General features: G+C 37.7%; 1 protein-coding gene across 1 annotated transcript in view; it reads right to left on the bottom strand.

The window, feature by feature from the left end:
- The window catches only part of LOC140164826 (serine/threonine-protein kinase SMG1-like), a 114,543-nt gene that overhangs the window by 81,757 nt on the left and 11,958 nt on the right, over positions 1-20,828 (bottom strand). Inside the window, 20 exon segments of the mRNA XM_072188202.1 lie at positions 2,715-2,845; positions 3,010-3,271; positions 3,644-3,798; positions 4,032-4,196; positions 5,157-5,284; positions 5,878-5,952; positions 6,604-6,724; positions 8,175-8,262; positions 9,496-9,699; positions 10,209-10,310; positions 11,163-11,256; positions 11,960-12,075; positions 13,019-13,180; positions 14,026-14,156; positions 14,877-15,069; positions 16,524-16,600; positions 17,390-17,491; positions 18,111-18,271; positions 18,628-18,703; positions 19,718-19,802. Of these exon segments, the coding sequence (XP_072044303.1) occupies positions 2,715-2,845; positions 3,010-3,271; positions 3,644-3,798; positions 4,032-4,196; positions 5,157-5,284; positions 5,878-5,952; positions 6,604-6,724; positions 8,175-8,262; positions 9,496-9,699; positions 10,209-10,310; positions 11,163-11,256; positions 11,960-12,075; positions 13,019-13,180; positions 14,026-14,156; positions 14,877-15,069; positions 16,524-16,600; positions 17,390-17,491; positions 18,111-18,271; positions 18,628-18,703; positions 19,718-19,802 (2,628 nt within the window).

The raw sequence follows: 20,828 nt of genomic DNA, 5'->3' as shown, positions 1-20,828 counted from the left end.
TGCTTCGAAAATGATGTGCATAATGCAAGTTGAGGAAACTTTTGAGCCTAGTTTTATGAAACCTGGATATAGAAAACAACATGTGGGAATTTTTTTTTTTTTTTTCGGGACGCAATAACTCACTGCTTTTGCAATATTCATGCGTGAGATTCGGGTTTTGGTGGGTCCGGGACGCAAAAACGCAGCCTAGCGCGACCCTTGTACGAAGGATGTCAAAGGTCAACATGCGCTCGCATGTGAGGAATGGAGAAGGTGGCTCATCACTTATACACTGTACAAATGATGCATAACAGCAGATTGCAGGTGAGGTAACTAATAACTTGACTGTTTCATTTAAGCCAGATAATGCACCACTTTGCAACCACAGCAGTGGATTTTCTTTTAAATTAATTGTTTGTATGGAGGTACACCTTGACAGTATTGGAAGCTGATCCAAATTATTGTGAGATAGATTTAAATACTTTAAATCAGTGAGGCTATAGAAAATGTCTTCTGGAAGGTAATGAAGCTGGTTATGATCCAGGGCCAGATCTTCAAGCCTGGTTTGGTTTTGAAATATGCCAGGATGTAGAGTGAGTAACTTGTTGTTGGATAACACGAGCGTTTGTAAGTTTCTTAATGATTCAAAGGCATTGGGTGCTATTATGTCTATTGCATTGTTGTCCAGGTCTAACCATATCAGACAATCCAGTCCTGTAAACACCCCAGACTGTATCTCATTTAATACATTGGTATACAGGCCTAATCCCCCAGACTTGTCAGCCTTTCAAACACACCAGGCTGTATCTCATGTAACACATTGAAATCCAGGTCTAACTCCTCCAGACTTGTCAGTCCGTCAAACACACCAGGCTGTATCTTGTGTAATGCATTGTTATACAGGTCTAACTGCTTCAGACTTGCCAGTCCTTCGAACACACCAGGCTGTATATCATATAATTCATTGCATCCCAGGTCTAACACCTCCAGATTTGTCAGGCCTTCAAACAAACCAGGCTGTATGTCGCGTAATTCATTGTTCAACAGGTCCAACTTCTCCACACTTGCCAATCCTTCAAAAACACCAGGCTGTATCTCTTGTAGTACATTATCACTTAGATTCAATGTTTGCAATGAAGCAGCGAACCTCACAAATGCTAATGGTGTTATGCTATTCAAAGTACTGCCAGCCCAGCTGAGACTAGTCATATCATCAAATGGATACAACACTTCAGTCACAAACACATTTCCATCTGTGCAATTACTGATTGTGGTGAGATTATCCAAGGCACATGTACAGTCAGTTGAGCATTCCATTTCACATATTGTATCATTAAATCCACCTTCACACTGAATTGTCTTATTGATGTATTGTCCGCTAACAGTCATTTGATTACTACAAATTGATAAAATCACGCGTAAAACCACTGCATAGAATGATATTTTACCAGACATCCTGTGATTATATGCATATCTAGCCATGATGCTCTCAGTTCTGATTCACAGCACACAATGATCGTTTCCCCCAACTGCTGCATAGGTTTTATGTATCAATTTGCCTAATTGTCTATATCATGTTCGTAATTTGATAACTTTCATCGTTATTAGATTGATGGAACACTCACTCTTGTAATCACTCCAGGGTAATATAATAATCCAAGGCAGCGCTAGTGGGATGGGGCTCACCAGTGCATACAGCGACATTTGATCTGTCAGTATATTGTGGGTATGAGCATTAATCCATTTTGGCCAAGGTATGACACATCTGTGTCTTATTCACAGTTCATAATATACATTGTACAGTGATGGGAAAAGCCCTTGTTCTACAAGCTTGACTGACCCAGAATTTCCATTTTGGATAAATATATTTTAAAATTAGCTAAAATCTTGTAAAATTGGCCATTTTGGGACTAAAATTTATTTATTTTGTCTATACATTTATATAAAATATGTTTGCAAAAAAATCTGCAAGATTTTGGTGAAATTTTAGGGTAATTTTCATCGTCTCCAGGGAAGAAAAAAAATGCCCCCCCCCCCAACCAACCGCCCCCACTTGAAAGGTCCGTCCGCCCAAAGACCAGGTTCTTTTCTTCCGCCGCCTAGTGGATAGAAACTATACAATTGGGAATCAATGTGTGTTTTTACAGATGATAGAACAGAGGAAAAAGGATCCCACTTTCCTGTAAAATTTTAAGATTATTTTCCTATAGATGCATAGAAACAAATTAGCAGTTGCAGATACCCATCAAAAATGTGGTAAAGTTGATACTGTCCTTCATCTCTGTTCCTGGGTCAAGTAAATCAAATTTGGGCATCAAGAAAGCAGGAATTCCTGCTTTAGCACAAACATCATCATGCCTGATGGGACCTGATCTCTACAGCTGTGTGGTGTGAAGGGGTGGGGGGACGGTGGGTGTGGGTTTTCGTCTTGCCTGATGGCATTCATACAATAAGAGAGCTCAATATGCTTCTGGTTTGATCTCTTCAGTTGTGTGTGGGAGTGGGGGTGCATGACGGTTTATGTCTCACCTGATGGCATTCATATCATGTGTGAGCTCAATATGCTTTTAGGTTGATCTCTACAGTTGTGTGTGGGCGTGAGGGTGGGCGTGTATGACGGTTTTCGTCTCACCTGATGGCATTCATATCATGAGTGAGCTCAATATGCTTTTGGGTTGATCTCTACAGTTATGTGTGGGCGTGGGGGTGGGTGTGCATGACGATTTTCGTCTTACCTGATGGCATTCATATCATGAGTGAGCTCAATATGCTTCTGGTTTGGTACATGAGACCTGATCTCAACAGCTGCTTGTTGCCACTTGATGGCCGATGTCCAATCAGAGACGCTGATGTAGCACTGTGTAACCTGCACATAAAATTTGAACAAAATAACATCAATAAAGACAAATATTGACATTTTATAAAGAAAATTGACAGAAGTGTACTCAGCTAAGCTTCCATTCATGTGAAAATGCAATTCAATTTAAAAGGGGTTGAATTATGGGTATGGGATTTTGTTCCAAATCGTACCTGGTTGAGTAAATACTCTGCTACATGATGACTATATACATTGTTATTCAGCTCTGCTGCGGCCGCAGCAGTGTTTCTAGTCAATAACCGTGTCTTGACTCCGTCTGGTGGTGCGTAACCTTTGTTCTTTGGGCTGTCTGGTGGGCTGTCCTTCAGGTTCATCATGCTCCTCGGTTTAGGTGGTAGAGGATAGTTGGGAATCTCATCCAGTTGTAGGTATTTCTTGATTGCATGCACTATTTCTGCAGCACAATTTTCATACCTATAGATAAGGGTAAAACAAATTTATGATACCTTGATCCATGACAACAATGGCAAAGTTCACTCTTGAGGTTGTAAAATGGGGTGCAGTGAAAAAGAATTGCAATTCCTAATGAAAACAATTGTAATTTTATGCCAAAATTTGGTAATTTTATAGAAACAATACTTCATTTAGGTGAGGCTCCCATTTAGATACAAATGCAACTGCATCAGACAGAAGGATTAGACAAAGTATAGGCCTATATACCAGACTACAATATTTCTTTTAAGTCTGACCCAAAACTACCTTTCTGCAGATGTACACAGCTTAATACAACCTTCTGTACAGAATCTTCCCTGGATTGACTCAATGTGCATTTGGATATTAACTTACTTTCCCTCTGCTGCAGGGATACAAGCAGCCACCCAGGATAATGTCCTTCCTACTGTCTCCTGACACCATGATAACACACCCATTATGGGATGTGGGCAGTGAAGATATACACAGCTACATACAACCTTCTGTACGGCATCTTCAAAGTAATGACTCTGTTAGGAATTACAAAGAAAACAAGGGTTGAGACAATAAGACTATAGCAAGATTCAGAGGGTAGATTCAAAGTGGTAAACTGTGTGTTACATGTGAATTGGTGACATGTTTTACCTTCACCCAAACAACATAGAAAATCCTACCACAAATTCCACCCAAAGCGTGCTATAAGGTCTCATTACTTACTCTTTACCCAAAGACTTAAAGAAAAATACTTATCAGTAGATTTTACCTGGGTATTGCCTTTGTTGATAAGGTCCTTGATCATCTCCAGTCCATGTCTAATTGCCACTGCATGCTGTCCTACATTACTAGCAGCAGTGGCTGCTATGGGTCGCATAGTACGCAGCCAATCCTGACACGTCACACGGTTGGTACGAAAGAACGTCCTCACAGCCTGAAAGAGAAAAGGAGAAATATGTAAAAATGAAGAAACAAACAATAACAGGTATATTCTTGAATATATTGAGCATGGATCAAGTTTTAATTTTAACAGCTGAAAACCATCTTGAAAGAGATTTTCTTTTTTTTAAATCAAAAAAAAATCCAGAAATCTGTTAAAAACACTGGTAAACTTACATCCCTGATTAGTAAAGAAATATACGCAAAACCCTCAAAATATCCACAATACCCAACTGTTGTCCATGTGCCCTGGCCCCTGGGGTCCATTTCACTAAACTTTTAACCCTTCGTAACTCAAGTAACCGTTCGTAAAGTTACGAATACACAATACTAGACGTAACTTTACGAAGAGTCTCTGTAGTAAATCCCTAGTATTTACGAAGGGTACCGTTCGGTTTAGTGAAATGGAACTTACGACTTGTCGTAAGTTATGAACGATTTTGTGACTTACGAAGTTTTGTGAAGTTTAGTGGAATGGACCCCTGGACCACTTAATGACCGCTATAATCAGCTGGGGTATCTGCAGTTAACTTGAGCTGCAAGGCACTTATAAATGTGCTAACATTCATTTCTATCAAGCATCCATTCCCTTCCCAGTATGAAATGTTAGGTAAAAGTATTAGACAGTGATAAAATTTTAAAACATTTATTACATTGAATTGGGAGCCCAATTTACAATATCCTATGTGTCCCATCAAATTTGGGTAAATTTGGGTAAACATTGTAAACCAGAGACTGTCTTTTGGAATTTGCAGGAGAGCAAATAGCTCTTCTGAAGCCTTCAAGGAGAGCTGTTTAGAGCATTAACAAAAGAATGTAATGATAGAATGGTCAACTAAAGAGAGCTAAAAATCACTCTCCTATATCAGATTTAAGGAGAGCTGTAGAGAGCGATATATAGCTCTCGCTCTCCTCAAATGGCAGTCCCTGGTTAACTTATGCTATTGATACAGACCTTTGGAGCAGTTGGCATGGCTTGTGCACATCCTTCATATGCATTGTACATGAGTTTCTCCAGGTGTTCCAGGAATTGCAATAGTAAAACAGGACGGATCTGAGCTTTGGTGTATTCTGGACCGAATGCTATAAAAAACAATCCAGATGGGTAAGTTATAAGGCATCCATTTTGTGCTTATAAGCATGAAATGGATGCATTTGTGATCAATCATGGCATATTTTTGTGATCATGACATATTGCCAAATAGAAATCAAGTAAAAATTGTCTGTATTGATTTATTAGGTCAACAGAGGTGATGTTACCAAGTATTTAAATGTGAACAGCTGATTTTGACTTGAATCGCCTAAAGCACTTTGTATGTTAGATTTGTCATTCCATTGGTAAATTTAAGAACTGCAGTCAGGATGTGATGCAAATCATATGACTATAATTTTCGGCAAGGTTCTTCAGCAGTCTGCTGATTTTGCGTGGTTTATATAGCATAAACACGGAAGTGGGGTTTCGATTGGAGTGACCTAATTATTTTTACACAACAATTAGGAAGAGCAGTCGGACACCACTGAGGGCCTTTGCTGAATACTATAATATAAAGAAAACAGTCCTACATCATGTGAGATTCATTGTCATTGCACCACATCCTTTCCTCAGCCAAAGTGCATACATCATTTACTCACAAAGTAAGGGAAATAATATGCTTCCATATATATTTTTGACTTACCTTGACAAGTTGGACCATGAGCCTGGCACTTTGTGTCTCCAGTTTTGGTATCTCTACAATATTCCAACAAAGCATCTAAGTAAGAAGGAAAATGAAGAAAAATAAAAGAATTTCTGGTGGAGTAATATCATTGTCTTTTTTCTATAATATTCATTTTCAAATGCTATAAACTATCCCTGCATTAACCTGAGAAGAGCCTTATTTAAGGTGCCCATTAGTCAACAATGGGCTGTTCCGGTTGAAATCCATACACCCCCTATGGAAGACATGATCTTAATCTCCCACACATGGGGTGTAGAGTTCAAATGGAATCACCCATTCAAGGTAACCCCATTTGAAATTGACACTCCCTGTGTGGAAGATTTTAATCTTCCACACAGGAGTGTCAATTTCTTAAAAGGTCATGTCTTCTATAAAAGGTCATGTCTTCTATAGGGGGTGTATGGATTTCAACTGAAATAGCCCAATGTTGCCCTCATTGGTTAGTATAATACAAAGGGATGGCTTATAGTTAGTAATCATGGAATCGACACTATGAAAATAAAACCATGATGATACAATGATGTGAAACAATTAAATCCACTCATACTAAACTTGATACAACAATAGAAAGTGGCAAATATTAATATTAATAAATGAATATACAACATAACAAAAATACATTATTAAATTATTTAATATAACAACTAAATTAAATTGAGTTAATCTCATAACCTGTAAACTCACTTTCAATTGCTCTGAATGTTTCCTGCGGTTTGCCCAGTGGTGTTCTCAATTTCAGCAGCACACACATTTGAGCTGCTTCCCATGTAGCCCAGAACCACTGCAGTGCTCGGTTGCTATCAATCTGATGGGGAAAAATGACATTTTTATTTCAATCCATCAACATCTGGATGTAGTTTACTGTACTACAAGCAACATTGGAAAGAGTAATCAAGGACTGGGCCCAACACCGACTCATCTACATTTTTAACAAAACTTAGATTTTGGTTTAAGACTTTTCAGTGCGACAATGACTTATGTCCAAATCCAGGCCCAATAAAGCCAAAGAACAGTGAAGTATAGCCTTATATACAAAGGCTTATGATGGCAAAAGGGGAGCGATTTGGTGCAGTAGTTGTTACCTCATCTTGCACCACTCAGTCCTGGCTTTAAGCTAAAGTGGCCAGTTTTCCGTGTCACAGGAAAATGGTAAAATCCACAGAATTTAAAAAAAACCCGGAAAACACAGAAATTCACAGAAAAACATGTTTTTTCTTGAGAAAAGTAAAAATGAAGAAGAAATTATGAGAATGTGAGGTAAAAATAATAAAACGAAGTCTGTCTTCAAAGATATCAACCTTAAAACAACTAGACATAGAGTAGACATACGCTTATATTTAATTTTCATTTGTGAAATGAGATTTTTAATCACGGAATGTGAACACTGAATTGAAATTACATTACGGAAAATCACAAAATTTAGTATTCAAAACCATGCACGGAAAATCACGGAATTCTGTGTTTTAAATCACAGAAAACTTGCCACTCTAGCCCAGATCAACCCCATGGACTGTACTTGGGTTTATCCCAGTCCATGCTTGCTGTTGCAGATTATCTCTGGGATCCTCTTGCTTTCAATATTGGTGCTTAGTTGTTTAGTTTCAAAAACTTCCTTCACCCAATGGAATTTGGGGAGCTGCACAGAAAATTCATGGATGTAACAATCTAAGTGCTGATAGTGATAGGTGTACGCCAGGTTTGGCTGCAACCGGCCTAGTTGATGCAATCTGATTCTGACGATTCACCAGTGGCAGCAAAATTATAACACTTTGAAACATCTGGAAAAATGCGCTATATAAATCCAAAATTTATCTTTCATTTATTTATTAATCCTTTAAAACACAATTTTCTCAACATTTCCAACATGAAGATGAGGCAGGGTTACCCTGGTCCTTCAAGTTCATCTCAAACCATGTATTACATTTCTGACACTACCATAAATATTTATCTGAAAAAAATAGAAGTGAATTGACCCTTCTACTCTTTACTGAATTCCAAACATCTAACAGAACTTATCAAATCAATATTGAAAATGTCCGGAAAACCATGCACATGCACCAGGCGTGTGCACAAGTATCCTTACTCTTGCCTAAATTTGAATAAGCATTTGCCATTTGTGCAACTAGCATAAGTACAGCACCCAATACGTGTGGTCATCATATAAACAAACTGTTTTCGGCAAACTTCTATTTGAAAAGGTCTATACTAGTACTGTAACTAAACAGCTTGGAGAACACTGATCCATCCATACTCACATAGCGGGACAAGGTGATATCACTACTTCTTCCAATGCTTTCTGACTTCTGACAACTATGATACATCCTAGCAAGCCAATCAGGATTACTGTAAGAGAAAGATAAAGCAAATTAAGCCAATCACAGCTAATAATAAGAAAAGAATTGCTATATAGCAAACCAATCAAATATATTGGAAGGGATTATTAGAAGTAAAAAGTTACTGCATGCAAATTAGGTTTAGGCCTTCCGGTCCGACCGATCCAGATTTTGCATTTTTAGGATTTTTTTAGCTGTATGGGAGCACGATGGCCGAGCGGAACGGGCTAGGACTCATAATCGGAAGGTTGCGGGTTCGAGCCCCGGCGACGCCATCGTGTTGTGCCCTTGAGTAGGGCACTTTATCTCGATTACTCCTCTCCACCCAGGTGTGAAATGGGGAGCTGTTATGAATACTGTCCATTGAGCGCCGCCTAAAGGTATGAGCATGCCTTGGGCATTGTATGGCAGCTGACATATTCTAACGACGGCGGAATAAATGTAAAGCGCTTTGGTACATGTTCACATGTGAAAGGCGCTGTATAAATACCAACATTTATTTATTTTTTATGAAGTAACAACAGCCATTTTTTGGCAAAAGTTGATTTTGACTGATATTTTTTGATAGATATTGAGAAGTTTTCAAAAAATGTTTGCAAAATATTTCCAGATTTTTATCAAAATTTTCAAGCTTTGGTGATTTTCTAAGGCCATTTTATTTTAGTGTCTTCCAGAAAAAAAAATATGATTACGATTACGGTTAGGTTTTAAAATTAGAGTTATGGTTAGATTAAGGATTACAGTTATTTAATCAGGATTAAGAGATTAGGGGTGTACCTTTTTGGCCACTAGCCAGTCGGGCATGTAACCAACCCAACAGAAATTGTATATGCAATTTGCAATCATCTAACATACTGACCATGTTGCATGTGTATTTATCAATGCAATACAGTCATGCCCATATGCATATGCATATTTATTGGGAGGGTGCGGGATTCCAAAATATGGATCTCTTCCCACTATATATTGAACACCTAATCACCAAAAAGTGGACCTAGAAAGGTTCAGAAAAGACATCCTAGAGTAGCTCAGCTATGGACTGCAATATTAAACAGTTTATCATCCTGAATTTATTACCTGCCAGGTGGGCACTTTTGAAAATTTACCTGCCCGACAGCAAAGCTACCTGCCCCTGGCATTCGGGCAGGTATTGAAGTACTTCGTTGGTTAGAATTATAGTTGGGAGAGGCAAAAACTTTTTTTGAAAGATGTTCCATTAATATTAGTTTTAATCTGCACCTACCTTGGTTCCTCTCCAAGTAGAATGTAAGCCATGACCTTCTTGAAATCATGGGGATGAAATGTACCAGGTGATCTGTTGATATGGCTACATCTGGAGAGCCTCACCACTTGTAGACCCAATGGGTCAATCTCTGATGAACCAGCTGGTGATGAGTCCTTTTGATCCGCAAGACGCTTGGCTAATGTCAGAGGAGATAACTCATTTCTGTCCAAATTTAAAAAAAACATAAAAAAAGGTTAAGTACAATACCAACCAAGAAGCAACCAATTCCAGTGCTCTGTACATAAGGAGAGCTCTAGATTTACAAATTGAATGAAGACAATCATTTTACACACAGATATCAGACCAATTCACATTAGGCCAAAAAAATTAATTGTTTGGGCAATAGTTTTACATGAGCAGGAAAATATTTGCAAGCTTCATTTGCTTTTCGTAACATGCAGAAAAGAATGTTTATATTATAATTTGTTTGACTTATAAATGCCAGACTCATAGCATCGTGGATTGATATAGAATGGTGTGGGTGCAGAAAATCTACACTAGTCGCATTTTTGTAAATTAACACAAGCATAAGTTGAACTCTTTTTAGCGCAAAGTAACAAAAAACAAATAATTTTTTAATAATGTTATTTTCTTGCTTTTTTATTATACACATCAAGAATAACCTATTTGATTACCATGTTGTTTGTTTACTTGATTGCTTGTCTATTTACCTGAGCAGTATATCCGCAGGAATCAATTCCAGTAGTGTTGCGTATGATTTGGCCACTTTCTCATTGCTATCAACAAGTTTGATCTTGCAAATCTCAACACATCTGTCAGGAGGTAACAATAGTATAATTAATTTGACTAATTATTGAAATCATGAAAAATCAAGAAGCTACTCTGCGGATTGCATGACTAAGTCAACTATAGTTTAAGCTGTGATGATGGGCTATTCCAGTTAAAATCCACACTACCCATGTGGAAGATTTTGGAAATATCTGTCTCAGTGGGAGTATGTTTTTCAAATGTAATTGGTCAGAGTTCAATATTTTGAAACCCATACTCCCCCTGTATTATGGCTTTATTTATATCTTTCACAACTGGAGTGAGTATTTCAAATGGAAGTTACCCAATTGTCTATTCTATTCAAAACTCTTACTCCTTGTGTGGAAGACTTTAGCTGAATCTTCCACAGGGGTAGTGTGGATTTTGACCTGGTGATAGTCGAGTATCTGGGGTTTTTTTTTCAAAGAAAATGAATAAGAGATATATTTCCCATAAAATTTTGCAAAATTCTACATTCACCAAGTGCCCTTTGAATGTGTTGGGTACAATAACTTGTTCATTACAAGGTCAAATTCTGAGCTATGATTAGTGAATGGCGGTGAACTTTGCCAATGATATGAGACCATTTTGGCTCCAAGAGTGTATCACAATTACAGTATCTGTTCGCAAGAAGTTCTGAAATGGGGTCAAAGTAAATGGATGGGTACCCCTTAAGTATGAATGATCTTAAACTTTAAATAAAATTAACAAATCTGGGTTTTCCAAGGCAGAAAAAAATCCTGAAAATTTCTTCCTTTCCTTAAAAAACTGGAATTCCGTCTAAGACAGGAAAAGTGGCATCTCTGCATCTCACATTTGACAGAGACACAAAAACGGCTGATTACAAAGAGACTTACCCAATCAGGAAATCTGTAGAAGGTTTGACAGCTCTTAAGACCTGTTGCATCAGGGTACACACTGCCAGACAAATGTCAGGGTCTGGATTGTGAGCTAAAAAAAGAAGGAAGTAAAATAAACTTGAATAAAGTGAGAATAGATAAATCAATAATATACATTTCTGAATTGTTTAAGCTTTTAAAGCAAAATTTTTCAATCTTTCAGTGATATTTTAGGTCATTTTCACCAGAAAAAATAAATAAAATATCATATTTGCATGTTGATCATGCAATGCAGCTAGGACAAAACAGTGTACCTCCCAAATTATTTCACCATACACCCGACACACTTCACAATATAGTGTTTGCTTCTGCATCTACTGCGTCGTACCAATAAAACATACTAAGTGTTATGTCCAGAAATCTTTGTAACGCTCAAGGATATAAGACGCAAATTAACCTTCAACTTCGGACTGCATCAATTAATGCCAGAGGTACACGTCATGGATGACAAACCACTATGGCAAATTTACCATAGCAATGTGCATGAGGCACTTCAACTGAACTCCGACTCTTTGGGTCTAATGCTCTATTTCAGTTAAAATTCATACACCTTCATGGAAGACATGACCTTAATCTCCCACACAGGGAGTGTGCATTTCAAACGGGGTTACCTGAATGGGTGTTTCTATTTGAACTCTACTCCCATTGAGTGGGAGATTAATGTCATGTCTTCCACAGGGATTGCATGGATGTCAACTGAAATAGCCCAATCTCTTTGGCCATGATATACAATGACAAGTAAATTATTTACTGACCTAGTGGTAGCAAGGCTTCTATAGCCGATGTAAAGGCGCTGTGTTCATACAGTGTAGAGTAGTCCCTTAGCTGTGGCAACTTCAATATCTGGCATAACCATCGCAGACAGAGTTTTCTGAATGATTCAATGAAAGAAACAATCAAATACAGTAAGAGATGCATTCAGAAAAAGACAGGTCTTTTAACTTACAAATAACAACATGTCTTTCTCCAAAGTGTCTCATTATATTTTTTTAGGAAATTATCCCTCCTTACATAAAATCTTTCGTAATTGAAAGGTGTACTGGACTATTTTTGGAGAAATGATTTATAATTATGAGTACAACTTAATCCTTTATACAATCGAATTAATGAATGCTGTTTAGGTGACCCATTTTTATCTGACATGTCCTTATTGTGTTGGGAGGGTGTGTTGTGGTTTTGCATGGGTGGGGTAGGGTGGACATATGGGTCACTTCACATGTATGACTGGAAGAGGCCACTGAGCAGATTTCCATCTTTTTTTTGTTTTCATATATGTCTATTTGTGCAATATTGTATTCCTAAATATGTAAAAGCCCTAATGGGTTGGTGAAAGTATATCTTGATGCTTCCGACTCCTCATATGAATCATATCAACATTTTCTGATTCCATATCCAGAAGGGTTACAGGGGGGAAAAGTAGTCAAATATTTTTATGTTACATGTAAATATGGTCTCGCTGAGGCTGTCACATTTTTTAATCTTCTTTATCAGTTATTTATTAATTTTAAAACTTGCTGGTCACAGCTACTTTTAATTTATATTTTATCTGCATTTTTTGCTGAATTTGTAAAATAAGACCCAAAACCATTTTGTCTTGTAAACATTTTGAAAAACACCCATTTGCTTTAGCTTTTTATGTTAAATAACCAAAAAAAGAAGACCCAGCACATAAGGCTATGTATGCGCTAGGATAGCTTTCACAAACTCATGCACGTGAGATCGAGAGACAAACCTTCCAAAAATAAAAACTTGTTTTATGTAAAACCTCATGTGAATATTTTTCTGATCTAGACAGTAGTATCAGGTCAACCTACCTGCTATCACCAGCCACTTTTGGGTGAGGTAATATCTGTGCCAGGATAGTGAGCATCTTAGAGAAATGACCACCAGTCTTTTGTGAAGAAGTTGTAATGGCTGGAATCTTGACCGATGGACTAGTGGCTATACCAAATGCACTAGAGATGAATTGACCATGACTGTACAGAAAACAAAACACAAAATCAATATCTGTATAACATTGTAATGATGTCAGCCTCATCAAAATCACTGATAATATTAAAGTTGATTCTGATCTCATCATCAATCAATAAGGTGATCAACAGTTACTAATTGTCTACATGTCTCCAGCATGACCAACACCCTTTTTAAAATATATTTTATCCTTCAGTTGTATATCCTTTTTAAAAAACCATTTATTTCCCTATTGGTCTTCTTTTTTTCTTTTCTTTTTTTGGAAAAATATGTTACAGGTAAATAATATCTATTAACATTTTTTTAAGTGCTTAATTTACCCCCAGCACTCTGGGCCCCAAATAAATTGTAGACCAAGTTGATTGCGAATTCAATAATTCCAATGTGGTTTAGAAGTAACAAACAAATGTTTAATAAGTGGCTGTATACAAGAATGATTATAAAAAAATTCACAAAGGATGGCTTCAAAACTCAACCGACGGTCAATCGCTGTTGCCCTGGTAGAGCCGGTGGTTTAACCCCATTCTATTGTTCCAAACAATAGAACCCAGACCCAATCACCAGTTCTGCCAAAGTAACAATTAGTTTTTCGGAAACACCTTTCTATCTATGATGGCACCATACCGAAAGTTCTACATACACAGGTGCTTAACCAGTATGGTCATACTGAGGGGGGAAGTCTGGTCATTGTGAAATGTGCAACGTTTGAAGGCAAAAACAATCCAAAAGGGCTTGAATTTAGATTATACATTCATTTTCACTCTTTCTGCTTTCTGTCGCAACTTCAACCTTATCACTGTTTTTAGGGGCAGATACCACCTACCATCCCCTGTTTATGCCATATACATACCTCTGAGCATGAGCAAATAGTGTGTTGAGTAATGTATAATGGACGGCAGGAAACTGTTCAGCCATAGGCATATGTACAGGAATCAGATGCTTGGAGAGGAGATCAAATAGACTAGGTGATAAGGCCCACATCTGTAAACATTTAATAAAAAATATTTGATTAATCAAACAATTTATAAATGTAGCCATCAGGCATCTACTGAGAAATATTCACTATTTTCTTATGACCTTAAACTGAATCTTAAATCTTAAAATGAAATTTAGAATACATGTACAATTGGACTAAACAATACAAACAATTTGGACAAATTGAAGGACCAAAATTAAAATTCTACTATACTTGAATTCGGCTGACTAGACGCTGGTATACTAAAATGCAGCAAACCTTTTACGAGCGCGACTACCGTGATGTTGCAAATTCGGCGCTAACAACGCGTACGGCGCACAATTCATTCATAAATTTCAACTCAGCAACAACATATCACCTTAGCAGCCAATCAGAGACAAGTGCGTGCAACGCAGTACATACGCGATGTATCCTTACAATACGCGCTCGTCAAAGGTTTTCTGCATTTTAGTATAGAGTGCTTGAACCTGGCAACGTCACTCATCTGAGTGTACAAACAGCACTAGACTTGTCAGTGTTTACACCCAAACTTCCTTTTGTGTACACTTGCACCATTTGCATTATTTTTGAGTTCGCTAACACACCCTGCACTGATCATGGGCAACATGCCTATCTTTCGCTGTATGCACATAACACATCACTGGCTAACAAATGCAGTTTCAGCTGGTGACACAGTGAGCCCCTAAATCAAGAGTCAATGTAATGAGAATGGTGATAAAACTTACCCCAATGATAGAACTCTTTGCACTGGCAATATCCATGAAAGCATTGAGATCAAACATAGCAATAGTCTTCGCCTCCAGGATGGACAGTTCTGTACCAGTGAATGGGTTGTCTGTAGCCAGCTGTACGGTTACGGAGCTCTTGGCGGAGACTAGTAGTGTGTTGTAGGCAACTTCAAGGTCAGCAAGTAATAAACTGAATTGGTAAAAAGTTTGAAGAAATATAATTATATTCTGGTACTTAAGCTTAATTGTATCATTATTATTTTTGTGTCAGGATTTAAGCTAAAAACATACTTCAATATCAAAAAATGTATTTCTTGTCAAATAAGTTGAAAATTATGTGAATTATGAAAAATAGAACTATAGAAAGCTATGGATTTCAGTACATCCCGTCAATGGGTCACAAATGTAATCATCCCTCTACCAAAGAAAGGTGTCCTCTCTCTCATGACAAACTATAGTGGTATTTTGCTTATGTCTATTTCCGCAAAAGTGTACAACAAGATTCTTCTGAACAGGATTTGACCTCACATTGATCCTTTACTGGCTTTAGATTAGGATGCAGCTGTGCTCATCAAATACACATTTTGAGGATCATGGTAGGCTTCAAGGAGTATCAACTTCCCTTGAGAGTCACTTTTGTGGATTTCAAAAGAGCCTTCAACTCCATCAACAGGTCTGTCATGTTTTCAGTGCTGCGACATTATGCATACTTGCCAATATTGTAATTGGAAAATCAAAAACAGGGACAATCTTATGTGAAGCGAAGCTCTCACTTGTCACAGCCGGGACACATGACATGAACACAAATTATCACTTAGCATATTAAAACACTAACTTTGTTTTTGTAGGTCAACCATGAATGATTCTAGCATTTAGCTTTAACTCCAGGGACACTCCAACCCCATAAAAAATAGATAACCTAACCTTAAATTTTTTTTTAATTTTCCTGAAAAACGGAAAACTGGACAATCCAGTTTTTCACTGTTTTGGGACACAGAAAATGGGACAGGGTAAAACAAGATAGTTGGCAAGTATATGCATTATGGAAAAGGTTGTGGTCAATGCCATTCAGGTGCTCTACAAGGACTCCAATAGTGCCGTTATGGTAGGTGGAAGTATCTCAAAGGTATACCCGCATGTTCGAATGCAAATTACTATAAGCCTAAAACTGGAAGAAAACTGAGGTAATAGTGCCCTACCACTCTCTTTCTACAGACTTGCATGTAAACCCTGATGCTAACACCTTTTTTTACAAAAAAAAATGAAACACTAGCATTGTTTTTCATAAAAATTGCACAATATGTTTCAAGCATAAAGGTATGCCATGCAATAGTTCACTTAAGTTTGTTCGGCTTATAGAAGGCGGAAATTATTCGGCTTTTGTTGTTATTGCGAGGCGTCAATAAAGTCCCAACTCACGTTCGCGTAAATTCACATAAGCGTGCGCCAGTCACATATTACACAGCGCACAACTACATTGTAGTGTAAGCATTGCGCCAAACTGCGTGCATGCCATTCTATATCAATACACAATGCTATGAGTCTTAACTTTTCCGCCTTATTATAAACCGAACACACTTTTAATAAGGCTGTATCCTTCAAATTATAAAATTTGAAACTAAGGCATAGTTATCACTTATTTACCTATATACATTTTCAAGCATTGGAATGTCTTTGACACATAGAAGACTTTGATATACTCTCAGCACCACAGCCAAAACCTGCAGGGAAATGGAAAGACACAACAGTTTAAAATGGATCAAGATTAGAACAGTACAGCAAACATACAGATAAAAATTACAGTTTATTTTCTTTTAGAGTAAAGTGTCTTTAAGTGCAATGACGTCATGGTTATTTGTGCTCAATTGTTGTCAGCCTACATTGTATTACTGGGACGTCATTGCACCGGACAATTTTGGCGCCCGGGAATTTTGAATATCACGTGTTGAGAGACGTCTGTATTAATTCGTTTTTATGGTTAATATGAGTTTGTTTCAAATAAAACCACACGATTCGTGCTTGATAATTATTTTTCTAACATATAAGGCATAATATTGTGATTGCCGGGGACATCCTTTAAACATGTGGGCAACTTTATAATATAATTGTATTTAACCTTCTCACCACACAACATGAATGATTCCCCTGACCATCCAGTATTTGAACCCGAGACCTTTGGTTTACCAGTCCAATGCTCTACCAACTAAGTTCGTGAGTCAGCTGGGAAAGAGCAGAAGACTTTTCATCTTGATAGGTATATACGGGGGCACACTATTTTGTCATACATGATCGACACAAATACAGACCTAAATCCTTAGTGAAAAAAAGCTAAATTGCTCAAAAAAAGCTGAAAACAGTATAAAATTGAGGTAAAATGGCTCAAATTGGGCTGAAAATTAAAGAAAACACGTAAATTTGATCAACATAAAAAGCTGAAATCCGCTAAGTTTCAGGTCTGCATATAAACATGGCGGAGTTGGTTCTCCTTGCGTTTAATCTCCTTGACCTACCTCTTTGTTGGGTTGAAATCTTAGTTGTCTGAGTTTAGACTGTGGGCCAAGTAGACTGGTAGCAAGGTCACTAGGGAATGAGGCTCTCATATAGTAGATTGCCTGCAATAAGTCAAATATGAAACAAGAACAAAACTTAGTAAAACTGTAGTGTTTTAATAAAAATGAAGGCTTCAACAATATTGATACTGGTTGATAAACAATATTACTTTAGGGATAGCTTCAAAACCCAACCACCAGTTGACCGCTGCTGCCCTTACAAAACGGGTGACTGGGCCTGGTTTCTATTGTTCACATGATAGAACACATTTAATCCCCAGGATCTGCCAGGGTGCCGTGGTTGACCGGCAGTTCGGTTTTGAAGGCATCCCGCATATCATTAGCACATCAGTATGTTATATTTCATCACGGGAGAGTAAAAGAATAAGTACTGTTCTGTGCTGTAAAATGATTCAATAATATTGCATACTGGTTTGTATTACTTTAGGGTTGGCTCCAAAACCAAGCCCATGATCGACCACTGACACCCTGGCAGACAATCGAGCCGGCTTTCTACTGTTCCCGACAACGTAGTTAAACCACTGGTTCTGCCAGGGCACATATTTTCTCACAAACATTTTCTCGAGTTCCACCCATTTGGGAATGGTTTTTTATCAAGTATCACACAAATAAACATGCACAGTTGGTTGATGATGAACGATCAAGTCTAGCCTATACCTACCTTGAAAAGGAGCTCTAGGGGTGATAACAGATGTTGGGTCTTTGGGTATTCTTCTTCCATAAATGAATCCAGTTGTCTCAATACATATGGCACTATGGTATGCTCAAACTTGCCCAACTGATGCTGCACGCAATCGGACATCACTGACAAACACTCATTACCTGTCAATAACATAGGTTCAAAGGTCAAAATATATAAATTTGGCAGATAAAATAGCTTTCAAAATCTTGAATATATGCTTAAATGTTACTTTTAATTTCACTCTAAGACTTGTGAAAAGACTATAAATTTGCATACAAAATTATTACATACTGAATTCTGGTTTTATATTTGCCTTTTCTCTGTTATGATAAAGAGAAAGGAAAATTTTGAAACCAAAAATATGTTTTTCCTTGGACACCCTGTAATGTGCCTCTTTGACATTCTTGAAGTAACTACGTGTCATAAAGGCTCCTAGGGATAAGAAAATTATTAGAGATCTGTTATATCTCATACTGGAACTATTACATGTACCCACCTGTCAATGTGATGGTCATGTCATCTCCCATCTCTTTCTGTACCATCTCCACACATTCAACAACATCAACAAACATCTGAAAAATGGGAAAATAATGCAATTAAATTACAACCAATTGTAACCTGAAAATTACTTGCATACAGATATAGTAAAAGAAATGTTAACTTCTTACACCACGCATCACATATGACACACAGGCAGTGAAATAGTACGATACCTGGAATTTCAATGGATCTCTAATCACTGTATCACCTTTTAAAGTCTTAAAATTCAAAATGTCCATGTGTCATGTCATAATAGTAGTCACCACCCCCCACGAAAATCCTAGCTATGTATGCTAGTAGTGAACTGCATGACATTACCTGCATCTCAGTCATAGCTATATACCAATGTCACAAGAAAACTGCCTTAAAATTAACTGGTAGCAAATTGGTGTTCAGGCATTTTTGTTTTGTTTTTGTGTTCTTTTATATATAAAGTGCAATGTGAACAATAGCCCAACAGGCATTAACAAAGTCAATGAACAGAATGATAAATGGAATCAAACTGATAATGCTGGTTTCATACTTTCTGCCGCGGCATGATGCTTCATCATGCCGCTTGTACTTTTCTGCAAGCAGAGCGGCACACCTCTGAACATTATTGATGAGATTTATCAGGATCTGAGCAGCAGCGACATGACTATGAAAGCCAATGTTGACGCTCAGCAACACCACAAATTTTTTCCTGTTCTCATACTTCAGAGTGGTGCCGCTCTTAAGAAGACTTGAATTCAACTCCTAGTAATCTGCTGCTTTGGGCAAAGCGGTGGAGTGACAGATATATCGGCTTGCCGCTGGTGTCCGCTAGCATTTATGGTGCAACTGCTCATTGAAGCAAAATCGTTGTCGGAGTGGCAAACGGCATGCGGCAGGAAGTTATGAAACCAGCATAACTCTTAAAAGAACTCTGGCGGGCCAATCAAGTGGTTCACTGCTGCTTAGAGCTGCTTGACTGAAGTCAAACGATGAAAATACCTAATGAAGATATGCTATGCTCTTTGCGATTGCTTAGTACAATATGGGCATTTAATTAGAGCGCCCAATCTTACCTTGGACAAATAACTGAATGTTATTGGTGGTCCATGCAATGGAGTGAACTCCTCGCCAAGACTCTTGACTACTGTTGTAAATACTCTGTGAAAAAAAAAGAGGTAAACAATGCTTAACAACCAGCTGTAAGTTTGGAGATTACAACTATTTTGTTTTGTATGTAATAGAGTAATTATTCGATAATGCTATCAACTGCATGTGTTTACCATCTTGACATGTTCACATAATTTTATCACTACTTCAAAAAAACTATTTAAATTTGTTTGGGTTTGACTGTGACAGACCTGGATAACCCAAGAAAGACTCTTGTGAAGCTTATTTCCATTAGGCTCCATTGGGACGAGTTGGGAGAGTCATAGGTTAACATCCTACTCTTTTCGGAACTGCTACAGGTATGGCTCTCTGTACACAGGACCAATGGCTCTGAAGTCTGAATTATTTGGCAACATCCGTAGACTTCAGCTCTATCCATGGTGCATTTAGAGTTGGCTAAACTTTATTTTTCCAGGCCATCATCCCAAAAGTGTTTCCACTGCAGGGAATCACAACCAGGACCTCATGCACCAGAAGCGAGAAATCAGACTTGTATGTAGTGCTGTAATCGATTGTCGTAAGTATCGATAGTCGGAAAATACATAGACTTCCGACATGTCGAAACACTCAATGTCAGTATCGATACACAAACGACATGGCACACATGCTTAGATTATCTCAAATCAGGTCTCAAATTACCGTCAAATACTCAAATTACCGTCTCCCAATTCCACTTTCGTTTGTTTGATGCATGATCCATGTAGTTTTAGCTGTTAGGCTTCAATACACTTGTTGTTAACTTGTTTCTGGAACTTACTGATAATAAAATTGGTAAACTCAAATCCGTGTTTCAAACTGCGTGAGTATCGATAATAGTATCGACATGTCGGATGTTTGCCTCCCGACATATCGATACCCAGAAAGCTTATCGATTACAGCACTACTTGTATGTAATAATCAACACACTGATTGGACATGCACCCTTCACCTTTGTTTCCAATGGACATTTTATTGTGAAATGTCGTTGTACAAGGAATACATAAAAAAAATCGCACATAGCCCCCGAATGAAAAGTAT

The sequence above is a fragment of the Amphiura filiformis genome, chromosome 11 (assembly GCF_039555335.1).
Source record: "Amphiura filiformis chromosome 11, Afil_fr2py, whole genome shotgun sequence".
In the NCBI taxonomy this organism is placed as follows: domain Eukaryota; kingdom Metazoa; phylum Echinodermata; class Ophiuroidea; order Amphilepidida; family Amphiuridae; genus Amphiura; species Amphiura filiformis.
This window is presented reverse-complemented; position numbering and strand designations above follow the sequence as displayed.